Source organism: Protopterus annectens, chromosome 1.part2 (assembly GCF_019279795.1).
Source record: "Protopterus annectens isolate FY-2018-M chromosome 1.part2, PAN1.0, whole genome shotgun sequence".
Classification (NCBI taxonomy): domain Eukaryota; kingdom Metazoa; phylum Chordata; order Ceratodontiformes; family Protopteridae; genus Protopterus; species Protopterus annectens.
The window spans coordinates 721,269,796-721,291,400 of NC_056727.1; the positions used below are offsets into that span (position 1 = coordinate 721,269,796).

Below are 21,605 nucleotides of genomic sequence, written 5' to 3' on the forward strand. Positions count from 1 at the left end.
TCCATGCCTACAAAAGGAATTCCTATGGTGGGCCTCGGTAAGCCAGGCAAACACAGGTATGTCATTCAAAAAACCACAGATAACACAGACCATAACCACAGACGCCTCAGACCTTGGATGGGGGGCGCACATGGAAGGCAGGTGTATACAAGGACAATGGTCTCCAAAGGAAACACATCTGCACATAAACCAAAAGGAAATGCTGGCAGTAATGCATGCCATCGAGGCCTTTCAGCACCAACTTCAGCAAGGCCATTTACTGATACGGACAGACAACACCGCTGTGATGTGGTATATAAACAAGCAAGGGGGCACCCATTCTTACCCCCTTTGCAGACTGACAATGAATCTTTGGGGAAAAATCACTGAGCCTAAACATTCAGTTACAATCCCAGTTTGTTCCAGGCAAAGACAATGTGCTGGCGGACAGCCTAAGCAGGAATTTCACAGATCCACACGAGTGGAGGTTACATCCAAAGATCTTCACACAGCTCACTTCGACATGGGGCAGGCCAGAAGTAGACCTATTTGCCTCTCACCTCAACCATCATCTACAAAAATTCTGCTCAAGGACATACCATCCACAAGCTTGGAAAATAGATGCTCTCTCATTCAAATGGAACTCCCTAAAAATCTATGCATTCCCACCTCCGCCACTGATGACTTCAGTATTACTAAAGATCAAAGCAGAGAGACCCAAGGGGATCCTAATAGCTCCGGACTGGCCAAGACAACACTGGTATCCACTACTGCGGAGCATATGTCACACCAAGAAGTGGGCCCTTCCCCAATGGCCTCTACTTTTGACTCAACACAACTTCAAAACAGTGCATCCAAACCTTCAGACACTGCAGCTAACAGTCTGGGAGATCCCATGAATAATCTCAACCTATCTCTCTCCAAGGAAGTTCAGCGGATACTAACAGAGGCTCGAAGACCATCCACCAGAAAGGTTTACTTAGCAAAATGGAAGAGATTCAGCATTTGGAATACCAGCAAGGGACATGATGCATCTTTATTGAACATCCCACTCATCCTGGAATATTTGGCAGATATGTTAAAGAATGGACTTTCATATTCTTCCATAAAGATACATGCATCAGCTATTTCAGCTAGATATAACACTGATCCGCCTGTCTTTTCACATCCTTTGCTAAGGCAATTCCTCAGAGGAATCAAGAACATTAAACCACCAAGAAAGGCTCCAGTGCCAGCCTGGGACCTCAATTTTGTCCTAGAAAAACTGACTCTACCTCCATTTGAGCCAGCAGCTTCAGTTGACTTGCAATTTCTCTCATGGAAGACAGCTTTCCTGTTGGCAATTACCTCAGCAAGAAGGGTTTCGGAACTACAGGCCCTAATGGCAATACCACCGTTCATAATTTTCCACAGAGACAGGGTTTCATTAAGGACCAACCCTACTTTTATGCCAAAGGTGGTATCTAGGGTTTCTTTAAATCAAGCTATTCATCTGCCTGCTTTCTTCCCCAATCCTGAGAATAAGGGGGAAAGACTGTTACATACCTTGGACATTCACAGACAACTTCGATACTACCTGGACAGAACCAAGACCAGTAGAAAGTCTGACTAACTTTTTGTGGCTTACGCCCTTGCAGTCCAAGGAAAAGCAATTTCAAAACAGACTCTTTCAAAATGGATTGGACATTGCATCAGATTCTGTTATTCCTTTCATGGAAAGACTGTTCCAGCCAATGTCAGACCACATTCCACCAGAGCTACAGCCACCTCTACAGCATTCTTAAGAGGGGTGCCTACTAAGGACATTCTAGAAGCTGCTACATGGAGCTCCGTGCATACATTCTCCAAACACTACAATCTCCCTTTATACTCCAGATCCAGAGCAGGCTTTGCTTCGGCAGTCCTGCAGGGTTTGATTGCCACACCATCTTTTTCCTAGAGCATTCCTCCTGCCCCAGCTAAGCTATGGTATTCTACCCATATGTTATGACTGCAGTTGCATTCTTGAAGGACATAGTACAGTTTTGTACCAACCATAAATGTAGATGTCCGATAGATATGCAACTGCAGTCGGATTTTCCCTCCCTCCATACCCCTCTATGCCTAGGATCCACTCCTATCCCTGTTTTTCTTAGCTGGGGATATCTGTTTATTGCTCATTTATTTGTCTGGAATCCTGTTTTTGTCTTCCAATTTGATTTCAGCCTTCCTTGGAGGGCACCTGGCATCTGGGGCAAGAAACACTGAAGAAAATGGCGTCGGCTGATGCTTAAGTACTCCAGCCGCTATGACGTCGGAGAGAAATGCGACATCAGCCGACGTCGGACCCAGACTTTGGAATCCGGCCGACCGAGGGCTGCCTGAGGCAGGACAACCCATATGTTATGACTGCAGTTGCATATCTATCGGACATCTACATTTATGGTGGGTACAAAACTGTACTTTCTGTTTGGTGCCTCTGTTACCGTCAGAATCCTTTTTCTGTGGGGAACTCCTTGGTTTTCTCTGAATGATCTGCTTCATGCTGGCTTGACATATTTAGTTAAAGTTTATCTGTCAGCAATCTCTGCCTGTCTGTCCTTGATCCCTTCTTTAGCCTCTGGGTTTGAGGTCAAACAATTTCTTAAAGTCATCCTTCATATCAGGCTCCTCAGAAAACCTTCTTGAGACCTCAGTTTTGTACTTGAAAAATTTACTCACTCTCTCTGAACTTGCTACCTCAACTTTCTTGTAACTTTGTACTTTGAAGACCGTTCTGTTGTTGGTTTTCATTTCTGCCTGGAGAATGTCCGAACTTCAAGCTCTTATGGCCATTCCTTCTGTTTTTAATTTTTCAGAGAGACAGGGTGTGTCTTTGTGTTAATCCTCCTTTTATGCATAAGGTGGTTAATGATTTGTCGTATAATCAGTCTATTCAACTTCCCTCCTTTTTTCTTTTTCCACAGTCTGCCCGTGAGAAGGCTCTTCATACCTTGGACCTTCATAGACAGCTTGGATATTATTTGGATAAAAAGAAGGATGTTTGTAAGTCTGAGCAACTTTTTCTTTTTTTATCCCAGGACTTTGGGTTTAGCTGTTTCCAAGCAAACCATCTCTTCCTGGATTTCTAAGGCCATTTTCTTTTGTTATACTTTTCATGGCAAATGTCTGTCTTAATTTGTAAGGCACATTCTCCTAGGGTGGTCGCTTCTTCTGGTGCCTTTTTTAAAGGTTTGAAAACCAACTCCTTCCTTGAGGTTGTTACCTGGACTTGGTAAGCATTATAAACTGGATATTGTTTCTGGGACCAGAGCAGCTTTTGCAAGGACTATTCTGCATGGGTTTGTATAGGGCTGTTTTGTGCCATCCTCCTTCCATTCTTCCTCTTGTGCTCTCTCTTCTGTGAAGAATATTGCAACAGTGAACAAAAGGACATCTACTGTTATGGTAAGATTTTGTACTTTCTTAGGATGCTTTGCCAGTTCGAACCTTAAGGGAGAAGTATGTTTTTCCTGTTAACTAGGTTAGTGTCTTTTTGGGATGTGTGTGTAAATTTTTACTCTGGGCTAAATCATTATACAGAGATGTTAATACTGTTAGCCAGAAGTTGGGTACTGCATCTGGACCTGGGGTTTTCCAGGTAGTTGCCTTTCTTAGTTTTGTCTCAGATTCTGTAACTGTTCTTAAAACCTGTTGCTTTTTACATATTTGCAAATTTACTGTTTATTCAATTTTAATGTATTTCAGTATTTTTCTACATATTTATTTAGAGATTGTTTAACCAGTTTTATTGTACATCTACTTTTTCTTGGGGTCTTTCTACCCAGAACTCTGCTAAAAATAGACAATTGTACCAGTCGTACTTTCCCAGTAAACAAAATAATTCAACCCGTTTCATATGCTTTATATTAAAACTTCTAACTGCTTCTTTAACACTTCTCTCCAGTCGGCATCTTTGTTGTGGTCAGTAGGGTCTTCATAAATACTCCAAAATGTAGCAATTTCTTCATTTTTAGGTGGTGATACTATTACTTTTGCTTTCTTTCCTATTCTCTATAAAACGTTTTTGGGTGTTCAATAAATTGCTTGTTTTGTACTTTTCCTTTATAGCCGTCTGTATACTTTTAAGTTTTTCTGCTTGTGCGGATATTTTTAGTTTAGGATTTATCACATATTATTGTCATATAAACTGTTTTGATGTGTGTTCTTTTTACCACATCTATCTTTCTAAGATTTGTTGTTTATCGTTTTCCTTTTCTGTGTTCTAACAGTGATACGTCTTGCCTTATTTGCTTTATAGTTTTCTCTGATCAGCGCTGTCATGGTGGTTCCTTCCCTCACCTTTGTTGCTCTGCATTTCTGTTGAAACACTTCGTGTTTTTAGTTTAGCTGTGTACGGTAGTCTATCCTATTTCTGTTGTATCACATGAATCTCTCTCAGTCCCAATTATTGCGTTTGTCTTTTATCAGTCCTCTAACATTTTGGGTTGTATTCACTTTTGTAGTATATATTTCATTTCAATATTTCTGTCCACTTCTATTAAATCAAGTAGTTCTTTAAAATCATTCTCTTCCGGACTGAAAGCATCCTTTTTGTTCTCTCTTTCCTGTTCCTTCCCTTGCTGTCCAATTCTAACTAGCCTTTCATTCAAGTCTCCTGTTGCAGAAGGTTCCAGATTTTAACTGTGTAGTACAGCTTGTGTACGAGTGTTGAGTTTTGTCTGTTTTGGGTGGTAGTTGACTACTCATGTTATGATATTGCTTGCATCAGAGACTCGACACAAAACCTTTCCCTTTTCCATTATTCTCTCTCCCGTTTCTTTTTTTGTTTTTCTGCCTTACTAAACATTTTACTTCTCAATAATTCAATTTTTGTTTTCTTCTTCTTTCCTTTGTAAAATTTACCATGTTAGGTTGTTTTTGTATAACTCTGCACACATTTTTGGAGCTGCGGTGATCATATTGCTTAGTATAGGTTTTCGTTTTTTTACATAATATTGCACCATGTCAGACATTTTTCTTTCCCACATCCCCACTTCTTTTTTATTTACTTCAACAGCATCCAGGTTTTATTAATTTCTTATACCATTTCATCAGTCACATTTTTTTCTGGACAATCTAATGTTTCTTTATCGAAATATAGTTTTAATCTGATTTTTTTCTGTTTAAAGAACTTAAATTTTTACTACTGGCTTTTAACACTTTCTCTGATGCAATTAGTTTTTTTTTTTACTTTTTTGCTCTTGTTTAAATATCTTTTATGTGAAAATTCTAGATTTGTCACATAATAGAAACAATACATATAACCTCTTTCTTATCCTCAACAGTCTGCTTTTATTCTTCCTATGCCTCTTGCTTGGCCTGTTAATTTTTTTTTTTGTTTTGTTTTTTGGGCCGCTTGTTCTTTCTACAGCAGGGTGAGAGAGGGGGAGGGACCCTCAGCGAGATCTAGCCACGTGATAGTAATGTTTGATATTGCGAGGATTCTACAGTGACTTCTTTCCAGTCCTGGCACTAGTGCTTATGAAAGGAGTGGGCACTTTTTTAGCCTGGGTCCTGTGCACGCAGTCTTATTTTTTGACTTGTCTTTCTTTATTGTAGTCTATATCAATGTCATGATGAGACTTGATTTTGTAAGCAAAAAAAAAAGGGTCCACCGTATGAAGTTCTCATCACGGTTTGAGGATGATTTCAGTTCTGGCGGTGCTCTCATTTTCCTTCTCTTTCTCATTCCTTTTGTCCGTTCGGACCCCTCTGGATTCCATCTATCCATTCAGTCTATAATATTGTGGACAGCATGGCTTCTGAGTGTCGTAAAGAGAAGCTTAATAGTTTCTTACAGTGGTATAAGATTTTTCTTTGTGCTTATGAATGAGGTTCTTCAATATCTGCTGCATAAGCAGTTATGCTTAGTGGGTAGGCATCTTTAGACCTTAAGGCTTGATTAAAGGGATACCTTATTCTGTCAATAGTTTAACAAAAGTAAGAAATCTCCCTTTATTTTCTAAAGTCATTTTTTAACCTGAGAGGTCATGCCTGTATTTAGGAATTAAAAGAAGATAAAATAAGTATTGTGTATTGAATAAGGTTATTTTGATAGTTGAATCTGATTCCTGTTTTGGTTGCAGTAAAAGCAGCCCTTGTGCGCAACTGCTGCTGTTTTTTTTTTTTTTTTCAGTACAGATGCTGTGGGATGGAGTTATACAGGCTGTATAGGGAAAGACCAGAACAACAAAAAAAGAAAAACGATGTTCTTTGTGTTTCACTGTTGCAGTCATCACACTTTGGTTATCTGCCTGCAGGTAGCCCTCAGTCGGCCCAAATACCAGAGACTTAGTATTTCTGCGTTGGATGCTGTCGCTCAAGGACTGATGTCAGGTCGTCAGGGGTATAAAACCAGCCGACACCATTACATCAGTCTTTCTTGCTGAGGAGCCCGAAGCAGAAGCAGTTCGCAAGTGCCGGTCGGCCGCTACCTGAGTTTTCGTTTGCAAATTGAATAATCCTGAAGTCTTCTAAAGCAAAGTACCCCATTGGGGATCCTTTTTTCTTGCTCTAACCAATGTCAGAAAAAGTTAACAATTGTCTTGCCTGTGGAAAGTAAATACCTCACAGAGATTTTCATTCTTACTGCGTCACCTGTTTAGGCCCAGACCACGACGTCTCTCGCTGTCGATTTTGTGCCTTATTTAAAGCCCGAACCATTCGTCGTCGGGCTCTTTGTTGCTAAATTCTTTCACTCTCGATCTCCGTATTCTGAAGTGGCTTCGGTAAGCCATCCAACTACTGATATTCTGAAAAAAACGTAAGGATAAAGACAGAGACAGACTGCATAAATCCAAAACTGCCGACAATGCTTCCGTCAAGCTAATCGCCAGTCTGCCGGTACTCAGTGAGGTGCTTTCGCAGCCCCTGATGCCCGCTTCAATAGATTTGCAGGCCTCTACTGAGAACTATTTGGAGTCTGGTATACCGCAAGACTCTTCTTCGACTATGGAAACTGCGGATGTCTCTACCTTGGATGTATCCAGAGCCGCTGTGCAGGCAGCGGCTTCTGAGGCAGTTCTTCGCTCAACCGATGTTAGACTGAAACCAACAACTTCTTTTTTAACCAAAACTACCGAGTTTCTTAGGCCCAGAGTACGCACTACACCTAGAAAACAGACGACCAGAGTGCATGCACCTGCTCCCATGCCACAAAAACAAATGCTTAGAATGACCGAATACCTTATTACACTGATTAGGGGAAGTCAGCCTTCCCCGTCTAAGAGATGGAGTCCAGTCACCTTCAGCTTCTACAGACCAGGCAGGAGTCCGATGACTCTGAGATTTCTGATTATGAAGACATGCCCTTATCTGCTTGAGGATTCAGATGCAGAGGAATCCATTCCCTGTGCCTCCCCTCCAGAGGATTTTTCTTTTGGTGAAACCTTGCATACCTTAAGAGAGCATTTTCACTGGGAATGCCAAGACTATCCTCAATCCAAAAAGAGATTCAGAGAATTTCTAGAGTTGCCTCAACACAGGCCTTTAGCAATATCCCCTGTCCTGGATGTTGTGGATGATGTTTTTATGGAATCCAGTCTTACTCCTGACACTTTACCTCCTGTTCCTAGGAAACCAGACAGGTACTACAGAGTACCTGACACAAATTTATTTTCAAGAATCCTGCTGACCCAGAGACCATTTCCCAGGGACCTAAAGGTGTCAAGGCTACTACAGCCAAGAATCCCACCCCTTCGGACAGGGATTCCAGAGCTTTGGACAGATGGGGTATGAAGGTATATACTTCTGCAACTCTTGCTATTAAGGCATTGAATTTTCAGTTTCACATGCAGAAGTACCAGCAACATATTATGGAACTTATTAAACAAAAAGTGGCAACCTTTTCAGACTGTGCAGAAATAAAGAATTTTAGGAGCTTATGCACTCTGCAAGCCAAGTCAGCAAGCATACTTTGCAGTGTGGCTTTGATGCCCTAGAAGCATTTTGCTGGGCAGCAGTCACTGGCTCTGTACTGAGAAGACATGCTTGGCTGAAGGAGCAGACCTTGCCAGACCATGTCAAATCACTAGACACTCCTTTGAGTAAGCACTGTTTGTTTGAGTAAGGACTGTTTGTTTGGCATAAAGCAGAAGAGGTTCTTAAAAAGAAGAAAAAGCTAAGTCTATAAAGACTGTTAAAGAATCCTTACAAGTGCAACCCCCTAGATTCAGTAGGCATTGCCCTTCCAAGCACTGGTCCTTTCCAGCCCCCTCCAGACCTTCTCAAACCAGACCCAGGGGAAACAGACCACCCAGACTACAGTCTCAGGCTATGCAGAGATCTAAGCAATAGAGTGACCCCACCCCTAAAGCAGGGAGTGGTAAGCCACCTCCTTATGGAAAAAGCTCACAATGACTTATTTACTCCACTCCCCAGCCCTGCCCAATTGCTTGTGCCCCTAGGAAGAAAACTTGCCCTTCATGCAAAAAAACTGGATGTCCATCACTCAAGACCAGTGGGTCCTCAACATTGTATCCCAGGGGTACAAATTTTATTTCCATTCACTGCCAACCCCAAGTGGATTTCCAGACCTTCCTTTAAACCAGTGGGCAGAGGCTCAAAACCAAGTACTTTCCCTGCTCAATATCAGAGCTGTTTAGCCAGTTCCAGTAGAACAGAGGGGTCAAGGATTCTACTCCAGACTCTTCCTGGTACCCAGGAAAGAGGGCTCTTGGTGCACAATCCTGGATATTTCAATTCTCAACACCTTCCTGGTGGCACCAAAATTCAAAATGCTTACCCTACAACAGCTTCTTCCAATGCTAGCCAAGGATGCCTGGTTAGTCACCCTAGACTTAAAAGAAACATGTCTGCACATCCCCATAAGGAAGTCGTGCAGGAAGTATCTACTTTTCAGGGCAGGATCTATGCATTATCAGTTCTCTGCACTTCCCTTTTGCTTATCTTCTGCGCCCAGAGTATTCACAAAATGCCTGGCTCCAGCCATTGCATGCTGCAGGCAGAGAAATATCCAGATTTATCCGTACATGGACGACTGCCTGATTCAGGCGGACAGTCAGGAATTGCTGCTGCAGCACCTGACACTTGTGAAAAACCTTCTCACTTCCTTGGGGTACACAATCAATGAAAATAAATCAAAACTGGTACCCAGTCAAAAGATTGTATTCCTGGGAGCAAGCTTGGACACAACTTCCCAGATGGCATTCCTCACTTCAGAAAAACAAGTGTGTCTGACAGACTACTTCAACCAAATGGCCACCAGAACCTAGCTATCCTCAAGAAAAATACTGCAAGCCCTAGGGTTCATGGCCTCATGTATACTGCTAATTCCATATGCAAGACTGCATATGTGGAAACTTCAATAGTGCTTAAAAAAGTCTTTGGTGCCAACATTCTCAGGACCTGGAAACAGTCATTCCTATTATACCCTGTCTAAGGACAGAGTTCTTTGGTGGGTAGAAGCCTGCAACCACAATAAGGGACTGCCATTTACTCAACCCCACGCCACCCAGACCCTAACCACAGATGCATCAGACTATGCCTGGGATTCACACATGGATGGCAAATGTATTCAGGGCCACTGGAGCCCAAGTAAAATTCATCTGCACATCAACCAAAAAGAGATGCTAGCTGTACAGAATGCCCTGACAGCTTTCAGATCCCTACACTTTCCAGGCCAACTGCTAATAAAAACAGACAACACCACAGTTGTGTGATACATCAACAAGCAGGGGGGGGGACCCACTCCTACCCACTCTGCAGGTTAGCCATGGCCCCTGTGGCACACGGCCTTGGACATGCAAGTCCATCTGCAAGCTCAGTTCCTGCCAGGCAAACAACAGTCACTGGCAGACGACTTGAGCAGAAATCTCCTAGACCCACACGAGTGGCAATTGGAGCCCAGCACCTTCAACCTTCTGATTCATAAATGGGGGACCTCAGAGGAGGATTTCTTTGCCTCCCCCTACAACCACCAGCTCAGCAAATTCTGCACCAGGAATCCTCACAGCAGGGCCTGGAAAGTGGATTCCCTATCTTTTCAGTGTGTAAATCTCTCAGTCTATGCCTTTCCCCCTCTGCCCTTTCTCACAAGAGTATTACTCAAGATAAAACAGGACAGACCAAGGACAATTGTGATTGCCCCAGATTAGCCACGCCAGTACTGGTTCCCACTCCTGCGCAGCCTGACAATCTGTGCTACCCTAGCACCTACACCAGAACCCAACCCTGCTCTCTCAGCAGGAGGGACAGATTTTGCAACCAAAACTGCAAACCCTAAATCTTGCAGCCTGCCCTATTCCTTGATTTCTCCCATAGCAACCCTAAGCAAGCAGGTGCTGGACTTCATTCTTGAAGCCAGAAGACCCAGTACAAGAAACTCCTATGCTGATAAGTGGAAAAGGTTCTGATCTTGGATTCAGTTTAAAGGAGAGGACACCACACTGCCCTCCCTGCCTCTAATCCTGGATTAATTATCAGATCTACTCCACAAAGGTCTGTCCTTCTCCATTAAGATACATGCCTCAGCCATTTCTGCTCATTACAACACTGAGCCACCTCTCTTCTCACACCATCTTATCAAACAGTTCCTGAGAGGAGCAAACAACTTAAGGCCACCAAGGAGAGCACCCACCCCTGCTTGGGACATTAACTTTGTACTGGAAAGCTCACGCTTCCCCCCTTTGAACCTGCTGCGTCAGCAGAGTTAAAATTCCTCTCTTGGAAAACAGCCTTGCTTCTAGCCATCACTTCGGCTAGAAGAGTGTATGAGCTACAAGCACCGATGGCTGTGGAACCCTTCATTATTTTCCATGCTGACAGGGTTCCCTCAGGACTAACCCTTCCTTTATGCCTAAAGTGGTGTCCAGTGTGGCTCTCAACCAATCCATCCGTTTGCCAACCTTCTTCCCTAATCCTCAAAATAAAGGGGAAAGGATCCTGCACTCCTTGGACGTGCACAGGCAGCTCAGATTCTTCCTTGATAAGACTAAGCCCTTCAGAAAATCTGACCAGTTACTAGTCAGCTTTGCAACAGGGGCAGAGGGCAAGGCCATTTCAAAACAAACTCTTTCCAAATGGATAGCATACTGCATCCATTTCTGCTATAAGCACCATGGGAAACCAACTCCTTGGGGGGGGGGGGGTGTCAGAGCACATTCCACTAGGGCAACATCTACCTCTACAGCATTTCTCAGGGGAGTCCCTACCAGGGACATCCTGGAAGCTGCTACCTGGAGTTCTGTACACACCTTCACCAAGCATTACCACATGCCTATCTTTTCCAAATCCAGGGCAGGTTTTGCTGCAGCAGTCCTGCAAGGCGTACTAGTCATCCCTAAATCTTCTTGACTGCCTCCACCCTTCTTCAGCTTTGGGAATCCACTCAAGTGTGATGACTGCAACAGTGAAACATGAAGAACATAGTACATAGGTTCATAGGTTCATAGGTTTATACTAGGCTATCTGCCCTAAGGCATTTATAAGCCTAGCCCAAATTTTTGTGGCTTACGCCACCCCTTATATGAAAAAATACTGTGCCCATTAGTTTGTTGTGCCTCTGTCCAGCAGTGACACAGAGATGATTCCCGGGGTAAACCTACGATCTCCCATCCACAGGTCTAGATTTCTCTTGAACAGAGTCAGCGAGGTGCTCTGCCTCACATGGCCCGGGATTTTATTCCACAGCATAGGGAGTCTCTGAGTGATAAATCTATCCCTCCAGCACGTCCTATTTATATCCGTGCTAAGGTTTAAGTTGCTTGCTCTAGTGGTTTTGGTGGATTTGGATTTTTTGAGGTGGAGCATGTCCATTAATTCTGGGTTGGACATGGCCTTGTATGTCAGGCACATGTCACCTCTGAGCAGACGGTATGCGACTGAATAGAGCTGGAGTTTCTTCAATCTGGCAGCATATGACAGATTTTGGAGTCCCTTTATCCTTTTGGTGAGGAACTTTTGGGGTCTCTCCAATTGCTGCAGATGTCTGGTGAGATACATCCCGAATGGGGCATTGTACTCGATCATTGGTCTGATAAGTGAAGAGTACAGGGGAACAATAACCTCACTAGATCTGGATGTGAATCCCTTCATGATCAGGTGGGCAATGTAGAAGGTCTTTCTAACCACTTTAGCAATGTGAGTGTCAAAAGAAAGGCCACTGTCAACCTGGTTCCCCAGGTCCCTGATAACCTCTTCTGTGCTTAGTGGATTGCCACCTATATGGTAGCTTGGGGTTACCTTGTTTTTCCAGAAGGGTATGACTATACATTTTTTGGCATTTAACTTCAGGCCATGGCTCTGGCACCAGCTATCTGTTTCCGTGAGTCCCTTCTGAAGGATATCCGTGTCTGATGCACTTTCCACTATGGCCCAGTTTGCAGTCGCCTGCAAACTTTGTCAGCCAAAGTCCTCCTATGTTGGCCTGTACTTCTGAGAAGTAGATGCCAAACAATAGGGGCCAAGGACCGAGCCCTGTGGGACACCACTTGTGACCGGCTTGGAGTCTGACACAGCGCCAGCAACTCTAACCCTGTGGGTTCTGTCCTTAAGCCAGTTTGCAACCCATCTTGTGACATATGGGTTTACATTTAAGCTGGTAGTTTTTCTACAATACCCGAGTGGGGTATTGTGTCGAAGCCTTTGCAAGGTCAAGGTAGGCTGTATGGACTGCCTTTCCTCATCAATGGCCTTGGTGACTGTTTCAAGAAGTCGACCAAGTTCAAAAGGCATGATCTTCCCTTGACAAAGCCAAACTGGGTCGGGTCCAATGTCTGCAAGTCCCCTATATCTTTGTTTATGAGCTCCATTATGATCCTCTCCATGGCTTTGCAGACTAGACTTGTTAAGCTTATGGGGCGGTAATTACCAGGGTCCGTAGAGGCACCGCCTTTGTGGAGTGGGACAACAGTTGCCATACGCCACTCCTTGGGCACGTATCCTGTGGTAAGGCTGAGATTAAACAGCTGCCTTATGTGCGGGTTTAATTCCTCATTTAGCTCATGTAGCACACAGCCGGGGACACCATCCGGTCCCATTGATGCTGTGTTTTTAGCTTTAGAGAGAGCAGCTTTCACCTGCGCATTTAAGATGTCCGGGAGGCTACACTCGGCTGGGATAGTTATCTCTCCTTTAGGGGGGGAGAGGGGGGTGAAGTTTGCACTGAACCTTTCTGCCAGTATGTTGGCAATGTCTGTGGGTTCAGTGATTTTGTATCATTTTGGACTAATTCTGAGCATATCTGGGAGTTTCCACCCAGGTTCCTAACATAGCTGAAAAAGGCCTTATGATTGTCCTTTGAATCCATGGCAATTTTTCTCTCAAAATTGGCCTTAGTTGATTTTATGAGTGCTCGTATTTTTTTACTAATAATGATCAGGGGTGACTTCCCTTTTATGGATTTTGTTCTATCATGTAATAGCTTTCTCCTCTTATTGTAAAGTTTGTTAATGGCTGGGGTCCACCAGACTGGACGTTTGCCCTTTGTGGAAAGAGTCTTGGTTTTATTTGGGATTGCCTGATCCATGCAGTCCTGGAGGTGTTCATAGAAGGCATTTGTAAGGGCTTCCGCAGCTTGGGTTGTGGTTTCCACTGGCACAGGGGCCTTGAAGGATACCACACCAGTCTGGAGTAGTGTGAAGTTTGCTTTAGAGAAGTTCTTCACTATGGTCTTTTTTGTTTGGGGTGGGGGCGGGATGTGGATTTCCAGTGAGATTAGTTTATGATCAGATCTCACCAATGAGGGATATACTTCCGGTGTGGAGCATTTTGTCCCCATGTTTGTGACAATGAGATCTAGTATATTTTCTCCTCTCGTGGGAACAGTGACTAGCTGTTCCATGGCATTTGAATTTATGAACTCCAGGAACCGTTGGGCTAGAAAGTTAGGGCTTGAGTAATGTTCCCAGTCTATATTCGGGTAGTTGAAGTCACCCAATATGATGGTGTTTGGAGATACATTTATACCCTCCAGTGTCTTCAGGAAGGCTGTGTGGGGTTCCTGAGTTTGAGAGGGTGGCCTGTAGCATGCTACAACTTGTAGAGCAGTTTTGCCTATGGTTAGTTGCACCTGGATGGTTTCCGAGCTTAGGCGTTGCCACCAACCTGGAGGTGTGGGTATCCTTTATGAATATGGATACACCCCTCCTTTTGTGGTGTGGTCCGGGTTTTGGGGCGGAACGCATGATATGAGGTAAAACCTAATAGTGCCGGGTGCTCTCAGGAGCCTTGAACCAGGTTTCAGTTACAGCACAGACATCGATGTTCTCCATACTGAGAAGGGCCTCGAGTGCGTGCATTTTGAGATTTAGACTTCTGGCATTGAGCAGCATTACCCTCAGTTTCTTCCCATTTTTGTTTTCTAGGGTGGTAGGTTTAGAATTTGAGCCTTGCCTAAAAAGGCACTATGGGGTGGCAAGAGCCTTAGCCAATATCCGAATCCCAGGGTGACAGGTGCAAGCCGCCCCTGAAGCAGCGTGGCTTGTCAAGCATGTCATCCCAGGCAGACAGACATTGGATCCCCTTTGAATGACACCAGACATTAAGCCAATTGTTAAAGCTGATCATCTTGTCTCTATATTGTGGCATCATTCTTGGTGAAGGAAGGATACTGCTCAGGGTTAGGGTCATACCTGCCTGGGCTACATAATCAGAGAGCTCCTCTATGTCTCTTTTCATGTAGTCCAGGGAGGTGCGTCTCAGGTCGCTCACACCAGCATGGACAATGACTGTGTCATATTTGTACTTGCCGTGGAGTGACCCGAGTGCTTGTGTTATGTGGCGGATTCTAGCCCGATAGGCAGCTTACTGTGACCCTCTCCTTGTTCAGCCTGGTGAGTGGGACGCCAGTGTGTCTGACTATGGAGTCACCTATGACAAGTATGTTTGGTGTTGTATTTGGCCTTAAGGGCTGTGACTGCTTTGCACACTGCTTTTGTGGTTTATGTGTTGCTTGTGGGGTGTCTTGAGGTAGCAGTTGTTTGGGTGTCTGCTTTGGAGGCCTCTGCTGTTTAGGTAAATTTTTACTCAGAGCCTCCAGTATGTCTTTGTGTGTTTATGTGTTTGATTCAGTGGAGTGGTAGCATTATGTGAGGCTGGTTTTGTGGTGTGTGTAGTTGCCTTCTCCTCCTGTCTGGTCTTGCCAGTCCTGAGTTGAGAGAGCTCAGCCTCCAGTTTGGCTAAATAGCTGCATCTCTGTCAAGTATTTGTGTTATGTGGGAGGAGGAGAGGGTTGTCTGTGTACATGAGGCAGTTATAACATTGCCTCAAGATTCCCAGATTCACCAGCTGGACTGGAGAGAAGATTGACAACTGACCTTTGGACATGCTAGAATAATATTGGGAATTCCTTAATTGAAAACAAGGGCCAGTGGGGAGTGAGGGTGTAGTGCTTTTAATTTTTAGTGCTGACTTATATAATTGCTTTAGTGAGCAAGTGCCAGGTAACTTGAGTGCAATGTGTTACAAGTAACTAAATGCAAATTAGTGTTACAAGTAACTAAATGCACAGTTGTGTACACTTACCGTAAATGTCGATGTTAGAGTGCATTCACTGTTGCAGTGCTGGTTTCCCTCCCTCCAACCCCCCCTGGTTTTCTCTCTCTCTCTCTGTCCTTTCTATGGCTATTACTCACCCCTTCTGGGGTATTGGTATCGGTATTGGCATTTACGTTTTACTGGTAGTGTTTTCCCCACCATAACTTAGCTCCCTATTTGGGGCAAGAAAAACTGATGTAATAGCGTCGGCTGCCTGTTTTTATACCCCTGACGACCTGACGTCAGTCCTGGAGCGACAGCAACTGATGCAGAAATACTAAGTCTCTGGTATTCGGGCCGACTGAGGGCTTACCTGCAGGCAGATAACCCAAGTGTGATGACTGCAACAGTGAATACACTCGAACATCTACATTTATGGTAAGTGTACACAACTGTACTTTCTGCAGATGTCTACCATCATGTTTAACTCGGGTAGTGGAGAACAGTGACTCCTTGAAATTGTGTGTGGTGGTGGGGGGGGCTTTTTTGCTTCTTTTTTCAGTATACTGTTTCTTCATCACAGTAGTTCGTAAGAGTACAAGACTACAGACATATTTTCATGAACTGGAAAGCATTTCCACTTTTTCAGGAACCGTACAATCTGTCAGTGTGCTTGCACATTATTCAGTTTTATTTTAATTAAGAAGAAACTAACTGACTTAATAGGCTTTAAAGGGTGTATCGATCGATTACTTGTTAATCCTGTAGTTTGATGTAATCCAGTCTGTATAATAGTATAAGTGCTACAGCAACAGATTGTTAGACATAGGATCCAGCTAATTATAAAGATATTAATGGTATGTATTTTTTTTATGTTTAGATGGTCGAAGATGGGGAACTTGAAGAGCAGACTACAGAGGACTCTGGAGAGGTATCATATGTAGAGTGCCATCCTCCACAGCCCTTTCAGGTTTCCTGTACACTGGATGCTGAATTTATGTCAAATAAAATAAATGACAATGACATGAGCACCACCGAAGCTGCTAAATGTGTCAGTATGAATGGAAATCATGATGGTCCTGAAGAGAACTTTACTTTAATATTAGAGGGTGAAGATGAATGCAGTGATACAGAAACTACCAGTACTTTCCATATCACCACTACGGTGGAGGTTGTGGATCAAGAATATGAAGATCAAACTAGTTTGCAAAAATCACCTACTTTAGTCCTAGTACAGGAACCAAACAATGCTGATGCCCCAACATATGTGCCTGAATCTGTTAAAGAGGCTGTTGCAGAAAGCTTATCGGATGCAGTTAAAGATACAAGAAACAAAGATTTTGTAGAAATGGTGGAGACACTAGATGAAGAAAAGACAGAAACTGATAAGGCCCTTGGAAGGTATCTCTGCCAGTCATTGCAGCCAGTGGTACAAGATGTGAAGGATCCAGAAGTAAATGATCAAGTGGAAGTGAAGGAGACGTCCAACGAGAGCGATAGAGGAAGGTCCGTTTTAACAAAAGATGAAACATCTTTCGAAATCCTACAGTCTGAGTCTGAACAAAATGAGCAAGAAGTTGCTACACTGTATCCTGGAAGTGTTGAGAAACTTAAAGAACACTTTGAAATCCCTGAGACAATGCATCCTGATTTAACTGAAGGGCAGATTGCTGGAGTATCTCCTGCTGAAAGGCTTTTGCCATCTCCTAGGAGGAGCACCAGGAAAGTACAAGAGAGATTGAGAAGCCTTGAAGGAGTGCATCCTGTTTCAGGTGAGGGGTCAATTGCTCCAGTATGTCCTGTTGTAAGATCTTCACCTTCTCCTAGAAGGAGCACCAGGAAGATACAGCAGAGATATGGAAATAATGAAATGCATCCAGAGTCAGGTGAGGAACAAATTGCTCAAGCATCTCCTGCTGTAAAGTTTTCACAGTCTCCTAGAAATAGCACCAGAAGAGTACAACAGAGATTTGAAAGTCCTGAAATAGTGCATCCTGAGTCAGGTAAAGAGCAGATTGCTGGAGTGTCTCCTGCTTTAAGGTCTTCAACTCCTAGCAGCAGTAACCAAAAAGCAGAACAGAGATTTGAAAGCCCTGAAGTAGAGAATCTTGAGTCAGAGGAGGAGCATATTACTGGAGTACCTCTTGCTTTAAGGTTTTCACTGTCTCCTACAATGAGCACCAAGAAAGCAGAGCAGAGGTTTGAAAGTCCTGAAACTGAGCATCCTTATTCAGGTGAAGGGCAGGTTGATGGAGTATCTACTACTTTGTCATCACAATCCCCTAAAAGGAGTGCAAAGAAAGAACAGACATTTGAAAGCCATGAAGAAGAGCTTCCAGTGTCCGGTGAGGACCAGATTGATGGTGTATCTGTTGCTTTAAGATCTTCACAATCTCCTGGAAGGAGCACCGAGAAAGCAGAACAGAGATTTGAAAGCCCAGAAACAGAGCATGCTGATGCAGGTGAAGGACAAACTGCTGGAGTATTTCCTGTTTTAAGAGCCTTACAGTCTCCTAGAATGAGCACTGAGAAAGAACCGAGATTTGGAAGCCCTGAAGCAGTCTTTCCTCCAGGACCAGGAGGACAGACTGCTAAAGTATCTCCTACTTTAAGGTCTTCAACATCGCCTAGAAAGAGCACCAGGAAAGTACAGCAGAGATTTGAAAGCCCTAAAGCAATGCATCCTGATTCAGCCGAGGAGAAGATTGCTGAAGTGTCTCCTGCTTTAAGGTCTTCACCATCTCCTAGGAGGAGCACCAAGAAGGTAGAAGAGAGATTTGGAAGCCAGAAAGCTGTGCATTCCAATTTAGGTGATGAACAGAGTTCTGAAGAATCTCCTAATTTAACTGCTTCACCCTCGCTTGAAAGGAGTGCTGGAAAATTGGGAGCAAGATTACCCAGCCCTGAAGCGATACAGCCTGAATCCAATGAGAGGCTGATTGCTCAGTTATTTCCTACTTTAAGAGCCTCAGCATCCCCTAGGAGGAGTGCCAGGAGAGTAAGAGAGACGTTTGACACTCCTGAAGCAGTGCGTCCCGAGTCACCTGAAGGACAGAGTGCTCAAGTATCTGCTTTAAGGAGAAGTACTAGAAAAAAGAATACTAATGTTGAAATGTCAGGGAAAGCACATCCTCTTGCTGATAAAAGAGCACAAACTCCTGCTTCTGTAGGAAGAGTGACGAGGAGCAAAAAAGATGCACCCTTAGCGATACCAGAAATCTGGCAGACTGAAGTTGAAGACAAACATTTTAAAAAAACAGATCAGTCACTTGTTTCTTCATCAGAGGTTCTCAAAGTAACCAAAGGTTCATCAGATGTTTTGCAAGCAGACCTGCTCTCACCTAAAATGACAGAGATTTCAGCTAGCCCTGTGAGAAGTAGTAGAAAAGCAAAAGGAATCACATTCTCACTCCCTGAAAATGTTATTGACACGCAGGAGAAAAAAACTGAACAAACTAGCCCCAAATCTTTTACAAAGAGAGCAGGGAGGAGCAGGGTCCTACAAAGTAAAGAAGTCACTGTACCTGTTTCAGCTGAGACTTTTGACCAGCTAGAGCATGCACTTCTTCCTTTCACCCCTGTAAGTGCAAGGAAGGGCACATCTTATCTGCAGGAAAATATCAAAAACATTGGCAATGTGCAGGATACAATTCCACTCCAAGAGAAACTGCCTGTCAGTCTAAGGAGAAGTGCCAGAAAAGCCACCACCAGTGAGTTAAAGCACACTGAGGCATCATCTGCTTTGGGAAAAATATCTGTTGAACCCTCAACTGAAAGTATTCTGTCCAAGAGTGCCGGAAAGACTGCTCAAACTACCAAATATCACTCTGTAAAAGAACAATTACCAGCAGTTGAGGACATTTCAGATGAGGTGTTTTTGCAGTCAGAAAGCATTGACAAAAATAGACTGGGTGGTACAAATACCAATGCACCTGTCATTGCTAGTAGGATAGAAGAGTCAATAAGTGTTAAAACAACTCGTGCCACAAGAAGCAGGGCTGCCAGAGATTTGTCACCAGAAGCAGCAGTGAAGGAAAGTGACGCCCCTGTATTCACGAGAATTGCAAGGAACTCAAGAGGTGCATGCTTCAAACTTTTTTTTAATTTGGTTGGGTTACTGAAACTATTTAAAATACTGTGCCACATCTGTGAATCTGTTTGGGTATAATGCTGATGTGTGTGCTTATATGTATGTGAGAGAGACAGGATGCAAGTAGCAAAGATCATCTACCTCAAAGGAGAAAAAGTTTTGACGGAAGCAAAGTAGTCACTCTTTCCGACACTGCAGAGTGAATTAGTTGTGAGCCGTTTCCCTCTTGAAAACATAGATCAGTATACCACAGTTATTTTTGTCTTCTTTTTCATTTTTTTTACTTTCTTTCTTTGTAGAATGAGTAGGTGAGCTGAAGCAAGTGCCAACCTTTTGCTGCCATTGTCTAAAATTTGTGTGTACAGTATAAAATAGAAAAAAAATGCAAATACAGATATATTTGCTTATCACAGTACCATAAGCAAACTCTAAAGGGTCTATATCATATGAGCGAATCGCACAAATTACGAACGGTCATAATATCAAACGTACCGGACCTTAAACTTTCTATTGTGGGGGGTTGTGCCCCCCACACCTCCCGCTAAATATATATTCCAACTCCGACATCTCACTACAGTGAGCAAATATTCCATTCTTCACTGTACCGCGATCTCAGAAAAAGCACTTTGAGGTCCAGTACGTTCGATGATATGAGCGTTGTGCGATTCGCTCATATGATATAGACCCAACTCTAAATGTACCTGAGTGCATAATATGTATTGATCTATATTAATGAATACTAAGTATGGAATACACAAATAATGAGTATAATTGTTAGTAGTTAAAACACTTCTAAACCTTACTCAAATGCATTTTTTTAAGGTTGTCCTCAGAAGATGGCTGACCAAATACAGGCAGGACTACAGAAAATCAAAGTATCTAGTGGATGACACTACTAAAAAACAAAAAGTACCGAAACTAACACCGCTGAAGGTAAAACAAAGAACTTTAATGCACACAAAAGAGAGTAAGCGCTTTCACGGTGTGCTCTCACCACTTCATCAGACTGTTCTCAACTAGTAACAAAAGCACTTAAATAGCATAAGTTAATCAGTCAATTAAGACATTAATCAAAGCAACAATTATCTAAAAGGAAAAGTCACAACTAGAAAACAGGCAAATAAAACATATAGAAAGCATAAAATATATAAAAAAACAGTCCTATACTTAGTGTTTGAGAGGTCTAGCTTTTAAAAAAGGCTTAAGAGACAACTTCATTAAGACCTGGTGTCTTATCAGCATGAAGAGACAGAATCCATTTTTGCTGTGCAGATTCTGTGCGATTTCTAAGGTCTCCCCCTCTTAGACTCTCAGGAATAATCTCTAGCGGAAGAAATCTAAAAATTATGTTCCTGTCCCTGGCACATAATATGCTTAGCAAGAGCATTAGTGTCTTTCCTCTTTCTAATGTCTCTCTGATGTTTCAACACCCTGTCTTTGAGTTGTCTATTAATCATGCCTACATAGAAAGCATTACAAACAGTGCAGTGACTGAAATAAACTATGTTCTTAGTCCTGCAATCAGCATAAAGGTTTGTATCTATTTTAAAGTGCATGTTAGGGCGTACGTAAGTAGGATTAGTGTGTATAAACTTGCAGACTTTGCAATTCCTGCATTTAAAAGTGCCATGCCTCTCTGACTGTAAAACATTGTTAAAAGTAGTAGTATAGCACAAATGCCTTTTCAAAGATTTATTTTTTAAAAGAAAAATATGGATCAGTGTCTATGGCATTTTTTAATTCATCTACAGTAGCCAAAATGCCCCAGTTCCTTTTAATAATGTCACATATACTACTAACATCAGAATCTATAAATAAATTTTTGAAAAGGCATTTGTGCTGTACTATTACTTTTAACAATGTTTTACAGTCAGAGAGGCATGACACTTTTAAATGCAGGAATTGCACAGCCTGCAAGTTTATACACAGTTTATAAACAGTTGCTGCACTGTTTGTCATGCTTTTTATGTAGGCATGAGTAATAGACAACTCAAAGACAGGGTGTTGTAACATGAGGGAGACATTAGAAACAGGAAAGACACTAATGGTCTTGCTAAGCATATTATGTGCCAGGGACAGG

At 43.0% G+C, this 21,605-nt stretch overlaps 1 protein-coding gene across 1 annotated transcript in view; it reads left to right on the forward strand.

Annotated features, from left to right (window-relative positions):
• AHCTF1 (AT-hook containing transcription factor 1) overlaps positions 1–21,605 on the forward strand; it is a 2,707,103-nt gene that overhangs the window by 2,483,562 nt on the left and 201,936 nt on the right. Inside the window, exon 34 of the mRNA XM_044058692.1 lies at positions 16,316–19,514. Within this exon, the coding sequence (XP_043914627.1) occupies positions 16,316–19,514 (3,199 nt within the window). The remainder of the gene's footprint in view (positions 1–16,315; positions 19,515–21,605) is intronic.